This window comes from Abramis brama (assembly GCF_963993115.1).
Source record: "Abramis brama genome assembly, chromosome: 22".
In the NCBI taxonomy this organism is placed as follows: Eukaryota; Metazoa; Chordata; class Actinopteri; order Cypriniformes; family Leuciscidae; genus Abramis; species Abramis brama.
Genome location: NC_139984.1, coordinates 27,308,153 through 27,326,723, shown reverse-complemented (window position 1 = coordinate 27,326,723; position 18,571 = coordinate 27,308,153). Strand labels below are relative to the sequence as shown.

General features: G+C 37.7%; 1 protein-coding gene across 1 annotated transcript; it reads right to left on the bottom strand.

Moving 5' to 3' along the window:
- Positions 1-2,131: 2,131 nt before the first annotated feature.
- Positions 2,132-15,086, bottom strand: zfp64 (zinc finger protein 64 homolog (mouse)). The gene is made up of 6 exons (XM_084099640.1): positions 14,939-15,086; positions 11,671-11,826; positions 11,457-11,573; positions 7,825-7,887; positions 7,471-7,722; positions 2,132-3,942 (listed from the first exon to the last, which is right to left on the bottom strand). Exons 1-6 carry the CDS (start codon positions 14,958-14,960, stop codon positions 2,630-2,632), a joined length of 1,923 nt encoding a protein of 640 aa, XP_083955766.1. The 5' UTR covers positions 14,961-15,086; the 3' UTR covers positions 2,132-2,629.
- Positions 15,087-18,571: the final 3,485 nt, after the last annotated feature.

Sequence of the window (18,571 nt, the reverse complement as noted above, 5' to 3'; positions counted from 1 at the left end):
TCGTTCATCTTCGGTACACAAATGAAGATCTTTTCGATGAAATCTGAGAGCTTTCTGTCCCTCCATTGACAGCTACGCAACTACCACTTTAATGAACTTTTTGAAGTGTCAAAGTGATAGTAGCGTAGCTGTCAATGGAGGGACAGAAAGCTCTCAGATTTCATCAAAAAGATCTTCATTTGTGTTTGGAAGATGAACGAAAGTCTTACGGGTTTAGAACAATGAGGGTGGGTAATTAATGAAATCATTTTTGGGTGAACTATCCCTTTAACTGCAAACGTGAATCCAAGCAGAGCTAGTGGATTTAAGTGTGGTGACTTTCATTGTCAAGAAAACACTGTACAATTATACAGTTAATAACTAAAATAAGTAGGCTACATATAAAAAAATATTAATTTAGAAGAACTGAATCTACCGACGCACAACCAGCGCTGAAAATGGTTTTCACAACTAAAAAGCATTTTCCCTACATTCAAGCAGTTCTGGTATGCAACCAAGAGGATATTAGCCATAAGTAAAATATGAAATGTGATTGTTGTTGGTAGAAAACCGGTGCAAACAGGTGCTCTCCAGCTCACCCATCCACTGAGAGGAAGAGGTCACAGGCTTTATCTGGTTGGATTAGCTGAGCGTTAGTTTGTGGCGGGGGAAATGGCCTGATATGAGACTGGTGGTCAGACATAAGCACGCACAGGCAAAATGCAGCACTCATATTTCATACGTCTCCATCTGCATCTCTACAACTGCCTGAAAGATCTTATCTCGCAACTGTCACTGCAGGAAACGCGATATTTCGCATGCGTGTGTAGGCATTGGTTAACTGCTACAAGGTGGATATCAGTTACTGGCGTGAAATCAAAGATCATACGTGTAATATCTGCATAGTGCACTTTTATTTCCTAAATTACACTGAAAACATGAGATAAGAGATGACTGATGCGATGCCTTACCGAGATCTCTGGCTTTACAGTATAGCATTTTGAAGGTTGCACTGACATCTACAGGCAAGAAAGGTGTTGCTTGTTAAAACATTTGAAACTTGTCGCAAAAAATGTACTAGCTAAACTGTATTCTTCTATTCCCATTGAGAAATTCAGCTTGTTCCTTTACCAAATGGGAATAAACCAGTAAAACGCCACCGCTTAGTACACTGGCTTTGACTAGAATGAAATAGTTAGTCATAACAAGAATACAACACATGAAGGGATTTTTTGTGTGACAAAAATCCCTATAGATATTAGATACACGCTATTTGAAAACTAGGCAACACTTTATAAGAAGGTTTCATATGTTGTTAACTACATTAGTTAAGATGAACTACATACTATTAATAATAATTACATTAACATTAATCTTAAGTCAACTCAAAAGTTGAGTAGCCTATTAATATCAATGCACTGAAACTAATGTGAACAATGAATTGTATTTTTATTCACCAACATTAACAAATGCTTTAAAAAATGCATTATCTAATGTTTGCAAATGAGACCCTGTTGTAAAGTGTTGCATTAAAAATAAGTAGCCTAGTTATTTAACAAACTTTTATATAAAGGCAACTTACGACTTACTTCACGGCACAAGCAACCCGTTCAAGCGTGTGTAGCTAACATTCAAAAGTTTGGCGTCAAATGGATTTTAAAAATGTTTTGGAAATAAGTCTCTTGTGCTCACCAATACTGTAATTATTTGCAATTCCTGTGGATTTTCATCATCATTACTCCAGTCTTCAGTGTCACATGATCCTTCAGAAATAATTTTAATATGCTGATTTGATGATCAAAAAACATTATTATTAATGTCGAAACAGTTTGCTGCTTCATATTTTTGTGGATACCATGATAAAAATAATGTTAGGGTTCTTTCATGAATAAAAGGTTCAAAAGAATATGTATTTGAAATATAAATCTCTTGTGACATTATAAATGTCTTAACTCTCACTTTTGATCAATTTAATGCGTCCTTGTTGAATAAAAATCTTTTTTTTTTTTAAACCTTACTGACTCCAAACTTTTGAATGACTTGTTTCTTGAAGGTTTACTTTTTTGTTACCAGAGTAGTGTTTAACACTAACCACCTGAGAAACAGGAAATACACAAAAACATAACTTAAAAGGTAAAAGCAAGTCAAAAACTGAAAAAGAAGAATGTTTATTTTAGCCTACTGTAGAGAGATTTGTCCACATTTGATTTGATGCATTACTTGAAAATGAAAATATGACACCCTGATCCATCATGGCAACCTCTATATGTTACATCATGCCAGAATTATCCAGAATCTCCATAATAACACATTTTCAACTTGTAAGATCAATTCACGTCTTTGTCAAACTCATAATTATAAGTTATAAACCGTTAATTTTATGAAAGCTCTGATTTCCACCAAAATGGCAGTGGCTATGCTTTCTTTGTATTTCAATGTGAATTAAAGAAAGTAGTGATGAAGTATTTTGTTGTCATTACCAACAAACTTGCACATTGATTCATTTCCATGAACACCTCAGAGCCGAACGTCCAAGTTGCCATCTTATAATTACAGGAATTCCAACACAATGTGAATGAAGCATTAGTTGGATAAAGAAACAGGAAAAAAAATATTATGATATCACAGTGACATCTCATGATTTGCTTAACTACGAATCACTGATGTCCACTGTGTTGGAGTCTGAAAATATATGGTGGGGAGACAGAGAGTACTTAATAGCCTGCTGGTCTTGTGTTGAAATCGACAGAGGGAGACTATGAACAAGAATGGTCCCTGGTGGACCAATATCTAAACTGTCTACAGGCATAGCGTCCTCTGAGTGCTTGGACATGTCCTGAGAAGAGGCACCGTCAATGTTCAGTGGTTCCTTTGTGGCGGCGATCGACGGATTGGCCTCTGTTACCACCGTAACCTCAGTCCCGCCCTCCTGGATGAGCTTGTGGAGGCTTTCCAGGTCAGAGCAGGACGTGATGAAGGTGTGTGTGCCATCGGAAGCTGATGCAGAACAGGAGGCGATGAAGTTTTGAGTGCTGGTCTGAGGGGCGGTTTCACCGGGACTGATTTGAGTGAGTAAAACCGTCTGGTGCCCGAGTCCGCCTTCTGGTGCTAGCATGTTCACATGCTGTATTACAGGGTTCAAAAGCACGTCGTGATCATCCGGACCGAGCAAAACTGCTCCCGCTTTTGCAGCGGAAGCCTGAACAAAAGTAGCCTCCGGTCCTAAAGAGGGCGCCACAATGATCTTAAGATGCGTTGTGCTGTAGGAAGACGGCGAATCGGTTGCAATAGGGGCAAATCCTGCGTTTTCTACAGGTTGTTTGTTAACAGTTTGTGATTCTTGATTATGACTTTGTTGTTGTGCGTTACTGTTATGCTGCCTCTTGTGGCTGCGAAGAGAATCCTCCCTGACGAACGAAGCCTCGCACAAGTCGCAACGAAACGCCCGCGTTGCCTCCAGTCTCGCCCGGTAGCGTGAGCTAAGAGGTTTGGGAGGCTCCTCCCCCGTCCCGCCCTTACCCTGCCTGTCCGGTTTATCCGCATGACACTTCCTCCTGTGAATTAACAAATTACTGCGCTGCTTACTAGCAAACGAACAGTGCTCGCATTTAAAGGGCCGTTCGTCCGAGTGCACGCGCTCGTGGATCTTGAGCGCCCCCTTGCTGGAGCAGGAGTAACTGCACTCGCTGCACTGCAAAGGCTGGGCCGGCTGGTGCTGGCGGGAATGGTGTCGCAGGATGGCTTTGGTGGAGCACTGGAAGTCGCACTTTGAGCAGCGGAAGGAGTCGGAGGCGCTGTGCTTCAGCTGTACATGTGATTTTAAATTGGCCTTCATGGCACAGCGATACTCACAGAGATCACACTTATAAGGCTTCTCGCCGGAGTGAACCCGGCTGTGACGCTTCAGGTCGGAGTTGATCTTGAATTTGGCGTCGCACTGGTTGCACTGGAATGGGGCGTCACCTGAGGAAGAAGCATCCAGACATGTGAACTGAACACAAATAACACAATTTTTAATACTGGTTCTGATAATTCACAAAAAAGGAATACTATTTAGGGGCTTTCGCACCGGGTAGTTATAGGAACTAGCCACCAGGGTGGTTCTCCGAGAACTAAATTTTCGCCTATGGCCGTTTTCCTGGTTGCATTCACACCTTATTTTTCACGTAAAAGTGTGTGGCCATTTCGGCTTCCGGTGTCATCTACTTCCAGTTATTTTAGCTGTACACAAAAGCTTGTTATCCTGCTTGATATTGCAACTGGTATTTCTTACTCTATGATCCTTTGAAGTGGATAAATCTATATTGATAATGTTTTATAGATCTTTTATTGAAACTGTTTTGACCTTTGCCATGATCTGTTGGTTTTATGGATTAAATGTTAAAAGTAGATCCCAGCTTCAGAGCATTATTCATTTAGGGTCAAAGATTACAGGCTCTGTACAGCTGGGTTTGTCTGCTCTGTGTGAGAGGAATGTTCTTAGGAAGTCTTTGACTATCTTGGATGATACATCTCACATTTTGTTTTCAGAATTTGAACTGCTTCCCTCAGGTAGGCGGTATAGAGTGCCCAAGTGGAGGACTGTTAAAGCTTCTAGGTCAGGGTTCACCAATCTCGGTCCTGGAGGGCCACTGTCCTGCAGAGTTTAGTTAACCCCAATTAAACACACCTGAACCAGCTAATCAAGGTCTCATAGGCATACTAGAAACTTTCAAACAGGTGTGTTGGAGCTGGTTGGAGCTAAACTCTGCAGGGACAGCGGCCCTCCAGGACCGAGATTGGTGAACCCTGTTCTAGGTCTTTTGTTTCAAATGCAGTTATGAGTGTAAATACTTATTTGAAACAAAGATAAAAGTACCGTGAATTTTAATAGTAGCTATATGAAGAATTATTGTAAATGCCCGGGGTTTGTGATGTTTGTGATATTCGTGATGTTTCTGTTTTATAAAAATGTGTATGTTTGTGAGGTTGAAGCTGCTTAAATTGCCCTGTAAAGGGACAAATAAAGATTTTTTTTACATACTATTTTAATGTAGTGGCTTAATTATAAACATGCTGGTTTGTAACGCAAAAACAGTTTGACCATTTACTGCAGTTTGTTATTCTTCTTGTTATTTCCCTTTAGCGGCTAATGAACCGGAAGTCTAGCGGAGAACGCTAGAGCCTGAGCACACAGCGCTTCCATTATCTGTCTTTAGTTTACAATCTGTTTAACAGTCCTGTCTCATACATCATTACATAGAACTGTTATTCAAAGAAAGTAGACAGTATATGAGAAGGCATTAGCGTTTGCTGTGTGGTTGATGTCCAGTGTTGCTAGCTGAGCAGAAATACATAAACATGTTTCACTTGGTCCCCTCAAAGCTGCGTTGGATTTTCTCCTTAGCGTAAAGGTTGAGAGGTCCATCTATCACTGTTTTCCATGTTCGTAGAGTTAGTTAGTGAAGTAAACATACAGGCTATAAACTGTGTTCACGGATATAAAAAAAGCCTCATTGTGTTTATAATTGTGGTCTTACAAACTATTCAACTATTCAAACTAACTCAAACATTCTGGGAAAATGTTTTTTGATAAAAACTGAAAGAGTTGTCGGACGCTTAGTGATGATGACATTGAAGTTGCGCGACCATGGTGTAGTTCGTTTATAGCCTACCTTTAGCTTTTTACTTCTGGCGACTGCATTTAGGCTTCAAAATTCATGAAAGTTGTGTTCATCTGTGAAAATTATCTTGATGAACAAAACGTCCAAGTATCATAAACTTTTGTTGATCACAGAGCTTGTTTTTAGCGATAATCCAAAATCCTATTGGGTTTTTGTCGAGGGAACCAGTGTGATGCGAACTGCTGGTTGGCCAACAAAGTGACGTCATACCTGCACTACTCTATTGTGCAGGGTTAGACCCTACTCTGAAGTAGGAGGTGATTTAGTTCCCCCAAAAGGTGTTCCTAGAACTAAAATCGTTCCCAGTTCCTGAGGTGCGAACACGCCAAAAAGTGGGTACTCCCACCATTAGTTCTAGGAACTATGAAAAGGTTCCTCCGGTGCGAAAGCCCCTTTTGTTACCAACATACTAATCAAGCAAAATAAAAAGTGCAATTTTTGTAATGTACAAGGCTGTTTAACTATAAACTATACTATTTTGTCATTTTATAAAATTATTTTGGAAAACTTCATGATGTAACTATATAAAATTCTATAATTGATTGTGTGTGTTCTCAAACAAGAAACAGGAAAACAGTTTTATCTCATTAATCTTCTAGCAAGTTTCACATGCAAGTGTAAATTCTCAAATATCAGTAGTTCCTGGAAATGGTCTGTGTGGCAGAAAAAAAAAAAAAAAAAAAAACACTTGATTTTTGTGGTCCTTTTAAAGATTTTAGTTGATCTTGTTTTGTTTTTTTTATAACATAACTTATATAACTTATAACTTATAACTTTGGGGTCAGTAAGAAATTTTTTTTTTTGAAAGAAGTTAAAGAAATGAATACTTTTATTCCTCAAGGACACATTAAATTGATCAAAAGTGACAGTAAAGACATTTATAATGTTACAAAAGATTCTATTTCAAATAAATGTTGTTCTTTTGAACTTTCTATTCATCAAAGAATCCTGAGAAATAAAATGTATGACGGTTTCCACAGAAATCTGAACTGTTTTCAACACTGATAATAATCAGAAATGTTTCTTGATCATCAAATCATCATATTAGAATGATTTCTGGAGGATCATGTGACACTGAAGACGGGAGTAAAGATGCTGAAAATTCAGCTTTGATCACAGGAATACATTACACTTTACTATATATTCACATAGAAAACAGCTGATTTACACTGGAATAATATTTCACAATTTTTACTGTATTTTTAATCAAATAAACACAGCTTTGGTGAGCAGAAGAGACTCTTTTAAAAACATTAAAAATCTTAGTGACCCCAAACTTGTGAATGGCAGTGTATATATATATATATATATATATATATATACATACACACACACACACACACACACACACAGTATATAATGCATTATATTTACACTCAACCGTAAAAGGTTTGATTTCTCTCAATTCTCATCAAGGCTCCTTTTATTTTCATTTGATGAAAATACTATAAAAACTGTAATACTGCGAGTTATTACAACTTAAAACATTTTATTATAACTTTTGTATTTTAATAAAACCTAATTTATTCATGTGATGGAAAAACTGAATTTTCAGCATCATTACAGTCTTCAGTGTCACATGATCCGATTTCCGATTTGTATCAATGTTGAAAACAGTTGTGCTGCTTCATATTTTTGTGAAAAGTTCAAAAGAACAGCATTTATTTGAAATAGTAATCTTTTGTAACATTGTAAATGCTTCTACTTTCTCTTATGATCAATTGAATGCATCCTTGCTAAATAAAAGTGTCAATTTCTTTAAAAAGAAATAAACATCTTACTAACCCCAAACCTGAGTGTAACTGGCATAATCCCCAGCTGTCCTCACCTGTGTGAGATCGGAGGTGAACGGTCAGCTGGCTGGAGTTGCGACTGGCGTAGGGGCATATCTGACACTTAAAGGGTCTCTCGTCGTAGTGGATACGCAGATGCTTCTTCAGGCTACTGCTGTCGGCCGCCGCGTACGGACAGTGCTTACACTTGTGTGGTTTCTCTCCCGTGTGCAAACGGCTGTGGAGATTCAGCTTATCGCGACGACTGAAACGTTTATGACACAGTTCACACTCGAAAGGCCTCTCGCCTGTAGAAAGGAGACAGATCTCAGCACTTTAATGTTCACCTGGCATAATTTTGATAATGTCAGATAAGTGTAAGATGAACACACAGAATGGAAATTACTTACCAGTATGTGTTAACATATGTCTCTCCATGTCTTTTTGGCCGTACTGAGTTTTGAATGTACAACCTAAGGGCACAAAATGAAATAAAACATCTTTTAAGCTCCATATAGCACAGATTTTGAATACCTTAAAGGGTTCTTAGCTCGGTTCTGTCAACACCGCATCATTAAACATCATCGTTTAGCGCCTCAGTACTTCAGCGAGCTCTTAACGCATTATAGTCCTTCACGTTTATTGCGATCTCAAAATTCTGGCCAGGTGATAATACCTAGAATATCAAAATCAACTTCAGGCGGTAGTTCCTTCTCCTATTTAGCACCTAAATTCTTAAAGGGACACTCCACCCATTTGCATTAAGCTTTGCATTTTTAGAAACCCAGTCATACTATTGAATGGTCGTGCAACACTCTCTCATTTTCCCCTGAGACGGGAGAAATCCGTTATTTACCTCTTACACTTCCTCCTACAATGACGCAAAAATCGTCATTTTGCGTCATTGTAGGAGGAAGTGTAAGAGGGGGGGATTTCTGTTGAGACTACAGACACTCGTTCCTCATCTTTCCCAGGGGGCGGGACCCGCTCACGCTACAGACCTATTACAGATCTGAAAGTGAAAGCAACATCCTCCATCTTGTTTGAAGCTAAGCTAACAGGCGCTGTGGAGACAGATGTAAAGTTATGACAATAGCGGAGGAGAGTGCTCAATATGATATAGAAGAAGAGGATTTCGGAAGTCTGATGCTTGAATCAGGTGTTTGTGGCTACCTTTACAAGCCGCATTATAGCGAAGAGCTGCCGAGGCAGAAGACCTGCCTGTCGCGGACGAGGAGCCCGGACTGGCTCGAGTTAGGGCGGACTGGTGGCGCCGGTGATCTCACTATGCAACTACGAACCGCTACGAACACAGAGATAGAGTCCGTCTGCGGCAAAGAATTTCAACGATGACAATTTCTCCTGGACGAAATCTCTGAATCAGACGAGGACACGGACGTTTGTGTTGTGAACTATCCTAGTTTCGCACCGCATATGTTCTGACTGAACATCCCGGTACCATGCAATAATTCACCTTTTCGAAAGAAATACAAACGAGGAGTAATGCACTAATGAGTTCGCCCACTAACTAGACATTTTGTGTGAAATTAATTTCAAGCTCTGGTGGTAGCTAGCCTTGTAGACGGAAGAGTGATTTCTCTTATAGGCAGATATGCGCTTTCTGGATTAGTGGGAGTGGCTTGCGGAGCTGTGCAATGTGGTGCATTGTGGGAGTTGTTGTCTTTCATACAAATGCATCCTGAAGTTATTTTTTGTCTTTCCTCGGTCACGAAGGCACCAAATTCAAAATTTATTTTACATTTCGACTACATATATGACCCACTTTAAATAAAAAACAATGTTCAAATGGGTGGAATGCCCCTTTAACCTTGTTCTGGAAGCAGTCACACTCCTTCAGTTTAAATCTAGACAAAAAACACTCTTTAACCTGGCTTACACATAACAAATTATCACATTTCTATAATTCACATCCATTAGATTGTTAGGCTGCATAAACTAGGTCAACCGCAACCAGGAGGACTTCCAATAACACCCGATGTACACGTTACATAATAATAAGAATGGCATCTATGCTAATACAAGTCTCTCTGTTTATCCTGAGGTTACCGTAGTCTGCCGTATCCGGTCCGTATCCAGATCAGATGGAGGACCTGTGTCTAGACACGATCACAACGCATCCCTGAATGTCAGAAGAGACCATGTCTACTAGCCAATCCCCTGTGAAGGCCTCGTCCACACGACAGCCATCGGCACAGAACCTCAGCAAAGACCACAAGAACCAAACAAGTCCTCCGCACAGACCCATGACCAGCTTCAGCTGCATACTGGCATGAGGAGTCCGATCTTCAAGCAAAAGAGACCGGATGAATATTTGAATGCTACTGATCCACAGTCTCGGTAATTCTGACTTCTGAATCATAATCGCACCATGTTCGTTCGTTGGCCAGAGGAGAACTGGCCCCCGACTGAGCCTGGTTTCTCCCAAGGTTTTTTCCTCCATTCTGTCACCTGATGGAGTTTGGGTTCATTCCCACTGTCGCCTCTGGCTTGCTTAGTTGGGGATTATTAATATTCAACAATATTATTGATTTGACTGCACTGATGCTGTAGGATGAGAACTGAACTGAGCTGATCGATGACATCACTGTTTTCTGCAGAACTGCTTTAGTTGAAATTAACTAATTTAATAATTGATGATCTTTACAACGAAACTGAACTGACTTCAGCTGAACAATGGCACTATTTTCATTTAGAGCTGCTGTACAGCCAAAATGAATTCTGTTTGCATCATTTGCTTTATGCTATGCTTTGAAACAATCCGTATAAAGTACTATATAAATAAGAGTGACTTGATTTTGTTTTTGGTGTCTACTAGAATTGCTTTTCATGCTTAAATGTTCACAAAATATTCTTTTTTACATATTTGACATTGTTGCAGCACCATATTTTACATATTTTTTCTTCCCAGTCTGTCAGTAACGCTCAGTTTACTTCCTGTCTCTATGAAGCCCCTCCTTCTGAAAAGCGCTGTGTGCTCTGATTGGTCGGCTGGATCAGTGTTATGATTGGGCAACCGCTTTGAGTGTGCTTGGGAAATGTCAAGCCCCTTACCATAACCGTGTGTTTCAACCATAGACTGTAAAAAAAGATGGACGACGCCCCTTCACTCTCTTCCATTGGTGAAAAGTGAAGCCGCCAAAGTCCTAATATGGCGCTGACATCTTGCGCAGATTTGGGACCCGAGTCTGCGCAATAGTGAATGTGGGACCTGCTTCTGCGCAGTAGTGAGCAGGAAGTAAAGCCACGATATCAAGGTCCCGCCCTCACTCCCGCAGAAACGGTTACTACAAAGTTTACTGTGTGAAATAAACAGTTATGGACATGTAGAAATTAAAGTTAAATCTCCTCCCGAAAATCCCCCAAAAAGTCAGTTGGTGCCTTGGTGACTACTTCATTTAGAGAAGCTGTCAATCACAGCTGTCAATCATGACGTCACATTCCCGTTTTTATAGCATCAAATAACGAAATAAGATCAAACTTATTTAAAAAACCTGAACACTTAAACTTAAATCAGCGTGATAAAAACTACCTAAAATGACAGAAAACATCTTTGAATTTTTTTTAATTTGAAGTGTAATTTGATTGGTTAGTTTCCATCGTGTCCATTAGACTTCATGGGGAGGCGGGGTTTATGACCTACTGGTCATAACACTTTTCACTGGTAACACTGGTATTCACTTTTCAGCATTTGTGCGGCACGCTTGGTTTCAACAGACTACTAACTAACCCAACCAGGCCCCGCCCCTTTATTTTACGTATGGCTTGGGCGGGAATTATTTAAATGAGGAATATTGTGACGTGTTTGTTCCCGGAAAGTCCTCAAGACTCTCAAGGCGTTTCCGGGAGTTCAGAAACAGTTACTGATATAGAGAATGACTACCTTTGGAGTGACTTTGTGCAACTTTGCAGTCCTTTTTCATGCTCAAACAGCAACATTACACACTAAAGAAAGTTGAACAAGTAGAAAAGCATACTAGGTCCTCTTTAAAATAAGAAATGCAATGTTGTTGCTGACACTTACCTGAGAATGTGCATATGTGTCTTTTTTGAGTTAGTGCAGGTTTCAGCTTTTTGGAGGGGGTTTTCTGGGCTCTGGTGAGGGTCTTCTTGACTTTTGGTACACATGTCTGAAATGACTCTAAAAAACGCTTTCATGAATAGTAAACAGTGCAGTCTACTATAAGCAGAGTATTTATGAGCTTTAAAGTGACATGGTACATGGAGGTGAAACTCACCACTGGATCCACTGTTTCGGGCTGATATATGAGTCGAGGGGATCTGGCAGCAGTTTTGCTTGTGTGCAAAAAAGAGCTCAACGTTGTTGTACTGCTGTTTGCAGAAGCCGCAGATGTGGATGTCAGGACTCACTTCTACTAATAGGTGGTTTATTCCTGTGAATTAACATCAAATAAATATAAAAGGGGGGAAAACATTGTAGTACCTAACAGGGGTTAGTCAATAAAACAAACACTGGCCTAGTGTTGGAGGATTCATGCCTATATACAGTGAGGAAAATAAATATTTGAACACCCTGCTATTTTGCAAGTTCTCCCACTTAGAAATCATGGAGGGGTCTGAAATTGTCATCGTAGGTGCATGTCCACTGTGAGAGACATAATCTAAAAAAAAAAATCCAGAAATCACAATGTATGATTTTTTAACTATTTATTTGTATGATACAGCTGCAAATAAGTATTTGAACACCTGAGAAAATCAATGTTAATATTTGGTACAGTTGCAATTACAGAGGTCAAACGTTTCCTGTAGTTTTTCACCAGGTTTGCACACACTGCAGGAGGGATTTTGGCCCACTCCTCCACACAGATCTTCTCTAGATCAGTCAGGTTTCTGGGCTGTCGCTGAGAAACACGGAGTTTGAGCTCCCTCCAAAGATTCTCTATTGGGTTTAGGTCTGGAGACTGGCTAGGCCACGCCAGAACCTTTATATGCTTCTTACAGAGCCACTCCTTGGTTATCCTGGCTGTGTGCTTCGGGTCATTGTCATGTTGGAAGACCCAGCCTCGACCCATCTTCAATGCTCTAACTGAGGGAAGGAGGTTGTTCCCCAAAATCTTGCAATACATGGCCCCGGTCATCCTCTCCTTAATACAGTGCAGTCGCCCTGTCCCATGTGCAGAAAAACACCCCCAAAGCATGATGCTACCACCCCCATGCTTCACAGTAGGGATGGTGTTCTTGGGATGGTACTCATCATTCTTCTTCCTCCAAACACGTTTAGTGGAATTATGACCAAAAAGTTCTATTTTGGTCTCATCTGACCACATGACTTTCTCCCATGACTCCTCTGGATCATCCAAATGGTCATTGGCAAACTTAAGACGGGCCTTGACATGTGCTGGTTTAAGCAGGGGAACCTTCCGTGCCATGCATGATTTCAAACCATGATGTCTTAGTGTATTACCAACAGTAACCTTGGAAACGGTGGTCCCAGCTCTTTTCAGGTCATTGACCAGCTCCTCCCGTGTAGTTCTGGGCTGATTTCTCACCTTTCTTAGGATCATTGAGACCCCACGAGGTGAGATCTTGCATGGAGCCCCAGTCCGAGGGAGATTGACAGTCATGTTTAGCTTCTTCCATTTTCTAATGATTGCTCCAACAGTGGACCTTTTTTCACCAAGCTGCTTGGCAATTTCCCCGTAGCCCTTTCCAGCCTTGTGGAGGTGTACAATTTTGTCTCTAGTGTCTTTGGACAGCTCTTTGGTCTTGGCCATGTTAGTAGTTGGATTCTTACTGATTGTATGGGGTGGACAGGTGTCTTTATGCAGCTAACGACCTCAAACAGGTGCATCTAATTTAGGATAATAAATGGAGTGGAGGTGGACATTTTAAAGGCAGACTAACAGGTCTTTGAGGGTCAGAATTCTAGCTGATAGACAGGTGTTCAAATACTTATTTGCAGCTGTATCATACAAATAAATAGTTAAAAAATCATATATTGTGATTTCTGGATTTTTTTTTTTTTGATTATGTCTCTCACAGTGGACATGCACCTACGATGACAATTTCAGACCCCTCCATGATTTCCAAGTGGGAGAACTTGCAAAATAGCATGGTGTTCAAATACTTATTTTCCTCACTGTATAGGCGGTCTGGTGGCCAATCTTCACTGATTTTACATTCCCTCAGTGAGAGCGTTAAATTAGCAGACCAATAGCACAGCTGGACATCAAACATTGCAATCCACACAACATAATAGGACACATATCAGAGTTCAAATTGTTGGTGCGTCATCTGTGACCAGGACAGCAAGTCTTTGTGGTGTATCAAGAGCCACGGTATCCAGAGTAATGTCGGACGAACCACATCCAACAGGAGTAAGTGTCGTCGCAAGAGGAAGATGTCTGAAAGGGCTGTCCAGGTACTAACCCGGATTGTATACAATAAACATAAAACCACAGCTTCCCAACTCACTGCAGAATCAAATGCGCACCTCGACTCTCCCGTTTCCACCAAAACTGTTCATCAGGAGCTTCACTGAGTCAATATTCATGGTCAGGCTGCTATACTCAAACCTTTGGTCACTTGTGAGTCTACCAGTGCCAACTATCAGTTTCAATGGTGCCAACAGAGTGCGAATCTTATTGTGTGGACAATGTTAAATATGTATTGTTCTCTGATGAGTCCACTGTCTCTCCCACATCTTAACACACGGACTGTTTCTGCCAAGAGTGAAGCCATCAGTGATGGTTTGGGCTGCAATATCATGGCATTCCCTACTGTGCTTAAGAGAGTAGGGACTACTGAATCATTCACCATTAATTTGAATTTTTGGGTGAACAATCCCTTTATGTTGTAAATGTCATTCCCAAGACGAATTGATGCTGTATTGGCCCGCAAAAGGAGGCCCTACACACCATACCAATACATTATTGTGGTCTAAAACCAGGTGTTTCAGTGAACAACCCCTGTATACATACATATATATATATATATATATATATATATATATATATATATATATATATATATATACATACACACACACACACATATATATATATATATATATATATATATATATATATATAAATATAATAATATATATGTGTGTGTGTGTATACACACACATTTACACATATATATATATATATATATACATATATTAATAATAATAATTATAATATATATATCGTATGTATGTATATATATATATAGTAGCTAACAATATATTATATAGTATCAAATGCTAACAATAAGTTACCTGATTGCCCATAACTGTACCATCACTTAAGTTTCATTAACTTCCACTTTCATTGTTTGTAAATACATTTATTCAACAACGTATGGATCATAAATTACGTTTATATTTATTATAAACTAAGGACTTTAATTCTTTAATCCATTTATTTAACAGTATTACTATTTGTATAATTTTTGTGATGATTATTCACCTGTATTGCACAGGGCTTTTTTACACATCAGTTTTAAAACAGATTTTTGTTTTTCTTGGGTTTTGTATATATTAATGATAACGCTTTGTACCTTCTCCGTTGAATGTTGCCATCTGGATCAAGATGCCAGCTGAGATTCGATCCGTGAAGTATTTAATAACTTTATTTCGCGTTTGCTGATGTTGTTGTTCTGTGCCTTCTTCATTTCAAACGGTTTTTCAGCAGAGTTCAGAGTTGATGGTTGGTTTTGCGACAGTGTGAACTGCTTGACGGTAAACACTGAAAAATGAACGGCGCGAAACAGCGCCTCGCCAGTCAGAAGAGAAGCATTGCGTTATGGATGGATGGATGGATGGATGGATGGATGGATGGATAGATAGATAGATAGATAGATAGATAGATAGATAGATAGATAGATAGATAGATAGATAGATAGATAGATAGATAGATAGATAGATAGATAGATAGATAGATAGATAGATAGATAATCACCTTGATGTCACCTTGTGTCTTTTATAGCTACTAATGCTAGCCTACTGTAGTGTAAGGATTTTTCTTTAACAGTGTTAACAAGTAAGCACTGCCACGAACAGGTTAAGGTAGGTGTAGCCTACATGTTGAATTAAAATATATATATATATTTTTTTTTTTTATCAACATTTTCTCATACGGATTTTTGTAAATAATGATTAAGAAAACAGCTGCAAGTATGAGGGTATAATTGTTGCATTATTTCACAGATTGAGATTCACAAATAAATGTAGTTTCACAAAAATGTATAAAACTCACAAATAAATAAAGTGAGATTTGCAAATAATACGAATATTTAGGCCTGCATCATTCATTTGTGAATCGCTGCACGCATTTGGATTTCGAAACAATTCTAGGGTCACATACAGACAAATTCATTCATTTTTGTGAAACTCTACATTTATTTGTGGATTTTATTTGTGAATTTAATAATTTTTTTGTGAATCTCCTTACATTTATTTGTAATAATTCAACAATTCTAACCCAAACATAAGGTGTTTTCCCAGTAAATTATGTTTCCTTGGCATTCAGTGTGTATTTCCTTCACTTTTAGACACCAGGGAAATTCTCATTTAATACATAGGGAGGGTGTTATTATATGTGTTATTAATAGGCTACAGTTTTGGCACAGAACTACAGGTAATCTATATGTGCTCCACGTAAAATTTTAGGGTTTTTTGTTCAAAAGGCACTTTATATATATATATATATATAGTGGAATGGTTATAAGTCAAGCAATTACATTTTTTGTGCAACTTTGTTTCTAAACTCATGATTTCTCAAGGTTGTGTGTGTGTCAATTCCCCACGAGGATGTATGGAGATGAGTGGCCCTGTCACTTCATTTGAACCCAGCTGAGCTCGACAGCTGCTTAATGGCTGCAGGCTGTCAGAACAGAAGACATCTTAGCGTCGGAGTTTTCATTGTTGACAGTCTAGAGCAGGATCTGGACTGCAGTTACACGAGATGAACACACGGGGGAGTCCGCGCTCCATCCTTCGCCTCCAATGAGAATGAGCTGTGAGACCACAGGTACGCTTGAGCAGCCTTTTGGTACTAATATAGATACAAATAATATATTATTTGTATATATTATTATTATATTTTATTTATTATAATTGTTTTATAACCAATTATTTATTATAATAATAAATCATTATAATTTTTTTACTTACTGTATTTATTGTTTTAAAATAATTGTAACATTATTTATACAGATTATTCATATATATATATATATATATATATATATATATATATATTATTATTATTTTTACATAATATATAGCCTATTATATGATGAAAAAACAGAAATTTCTGATTTATTTATATATATAAATGAATATATGAATAATTTGTATAAATATGTTACAATTATTTTAAAACAATAAATACAGTAAGTAAAATATATATATATATATATATATATATATATATATATATATATATATATATATATATATATATATATAAACCAGAAATGTCTGTTTTTATCATTTAATATATATTATGTTAAAAAAATAATAATGAAAATAATGAAAACTTAGAGATGTTAGATTAGTTGGTACAAACATATTGAATTTCTAAATTGTAATTATTATCATCATCATCATCATCAATTTATAGTATTTCAGTACTATGCCAAATATTAATATCACATTGGGCACATTTTATATAGCCTATCAGGAAAGTCCAGGATGTCTAATGTGCACAAGTTTATTAACAAAACAACAAAAAAACACGTTCACTGCAGTGGACAAAGCCGAATATATTATTCATTATTATTAGGGTGATCCGAGTCTCACAAAACAAAATCATTCAGATAGTATATATGTATCTATCCCCGTTAGCAGAGGACATACTGACTAGCACATTTATTTCTCTGAGTTATATTCAATAAAATATTTACATATAATTCTTAGTCACCTCAGGCCATTCTGCTCAGGTTGTGGTGTGAAGGCTGTGAGTAATCCCACTCATCATTAATTTACGTGCCATTTTTATTCCCTTATGCTGTGATTCAAAGGCAGATCAGATTGGGTTTTTCACATATTGTGAAACAGACAAAATGAAAGGACTGACACTATTAGTTGTAATATGTAAATAAAAAATGCTTTACATCAAACATCTAATTTAAATATATATATTATATGTATATGACATTATAGTGCTTTTAATACTCTGTTGATGATTATGCTGTCAGGTGTGAGTTTAGATATGGCAGATCTGAGTCAAATCTTGAACCAAATCTCGAAAATATCTGTTTTTATATATTCTAATCAGTGTTGGGGGGTAACTCATTACAAGTAACTTGAGTTAAGTAATCAGATTACTTTTTCAAATAAGCAACGCTATACTTTTTCACATTTATTGACTGACAGCTCTCCTGTCTTCATGTTGAGAGAAATAAAGTTAGAAGGTGTTGTGTTCGCTGTGTGTGTGTGTGTGATGGTTATTTTAGTTCTAGACTAAATGTGAACATGCATTTACTCATCTCACTTGCACGAAAACATAAGTATTTCTCAAAATGAATAAAAACAGTGAAATGCAATTTCAAAATTTTATGCAAAACTTTTATAACTAACTGTATTAAATTGCACAAATATACTTTATGTATTTAATCTCACTTTATTAACCAGTGTCTTTGCTGCTGACCTTCAATGATCTAATTCAACCATACTAATAAGCAAAAATTACTTTATAATAGATTTAGAAATAAGAGTGTTAGGTGAAAGGTTTGTTTGAGTGGCGCCCTCTACTGTACAGGCGTAAATATGCATTTCCTTCAGCCTGACGATTGTTCACTTCACTTCTGGTGTGAAAGGGCCTTAACATTTGCCAAAAATATAACTTTTTTTTTGTTATTAAAAAAAACAAAAACAAGCAAGCCCAGCCCAGCCCAGGTGAGACAAAGTAACGCAAAAGTAATGTAACGCATTACTTTTCATAAAAAGTAAATAAGTAATGCAATTAGTTACTTTTTTGGGGGAGTAACGCAATATTGTAATGCACTACTTTTAAAAGTAACTTTACCCACTGATTATAATAATATATTTTTGTAAAAATAATATTAATAAATGTACATATTAATAATTATTATTTGTTAAAATTATGTAAAACACAACAATAATAAAAATAATAATTAAAAACAAATTATAATTAAAATCACACATTCAAATATATGATATATTTC

What these genes read in the sequence shown, in the direction of transcription:
- zfp64 (XM_084099640.1), bottom strand. Translation starts at nt 14,960, where the DNA reads ATGGCAACATTCAACGGAGAAG. An exon ending in CCGAAACAGTGGATCCAGTG is followed by an intron (nt 11,574 to 11,670) that starts GTGAGTTTCACC and finishes AGCGTTTTTTAG; the next exon opens with AGTCATTTCAGACATGTGTA. An exon ending in ACACATATGCACATTCTCAG is followed by an intron (nt 7,888 to 11,456) that starts GTAAGTGTCAGC and finishes TTGTGCCCTTAG; the next exon opens with GTTGTACATTCAAAACTCAG.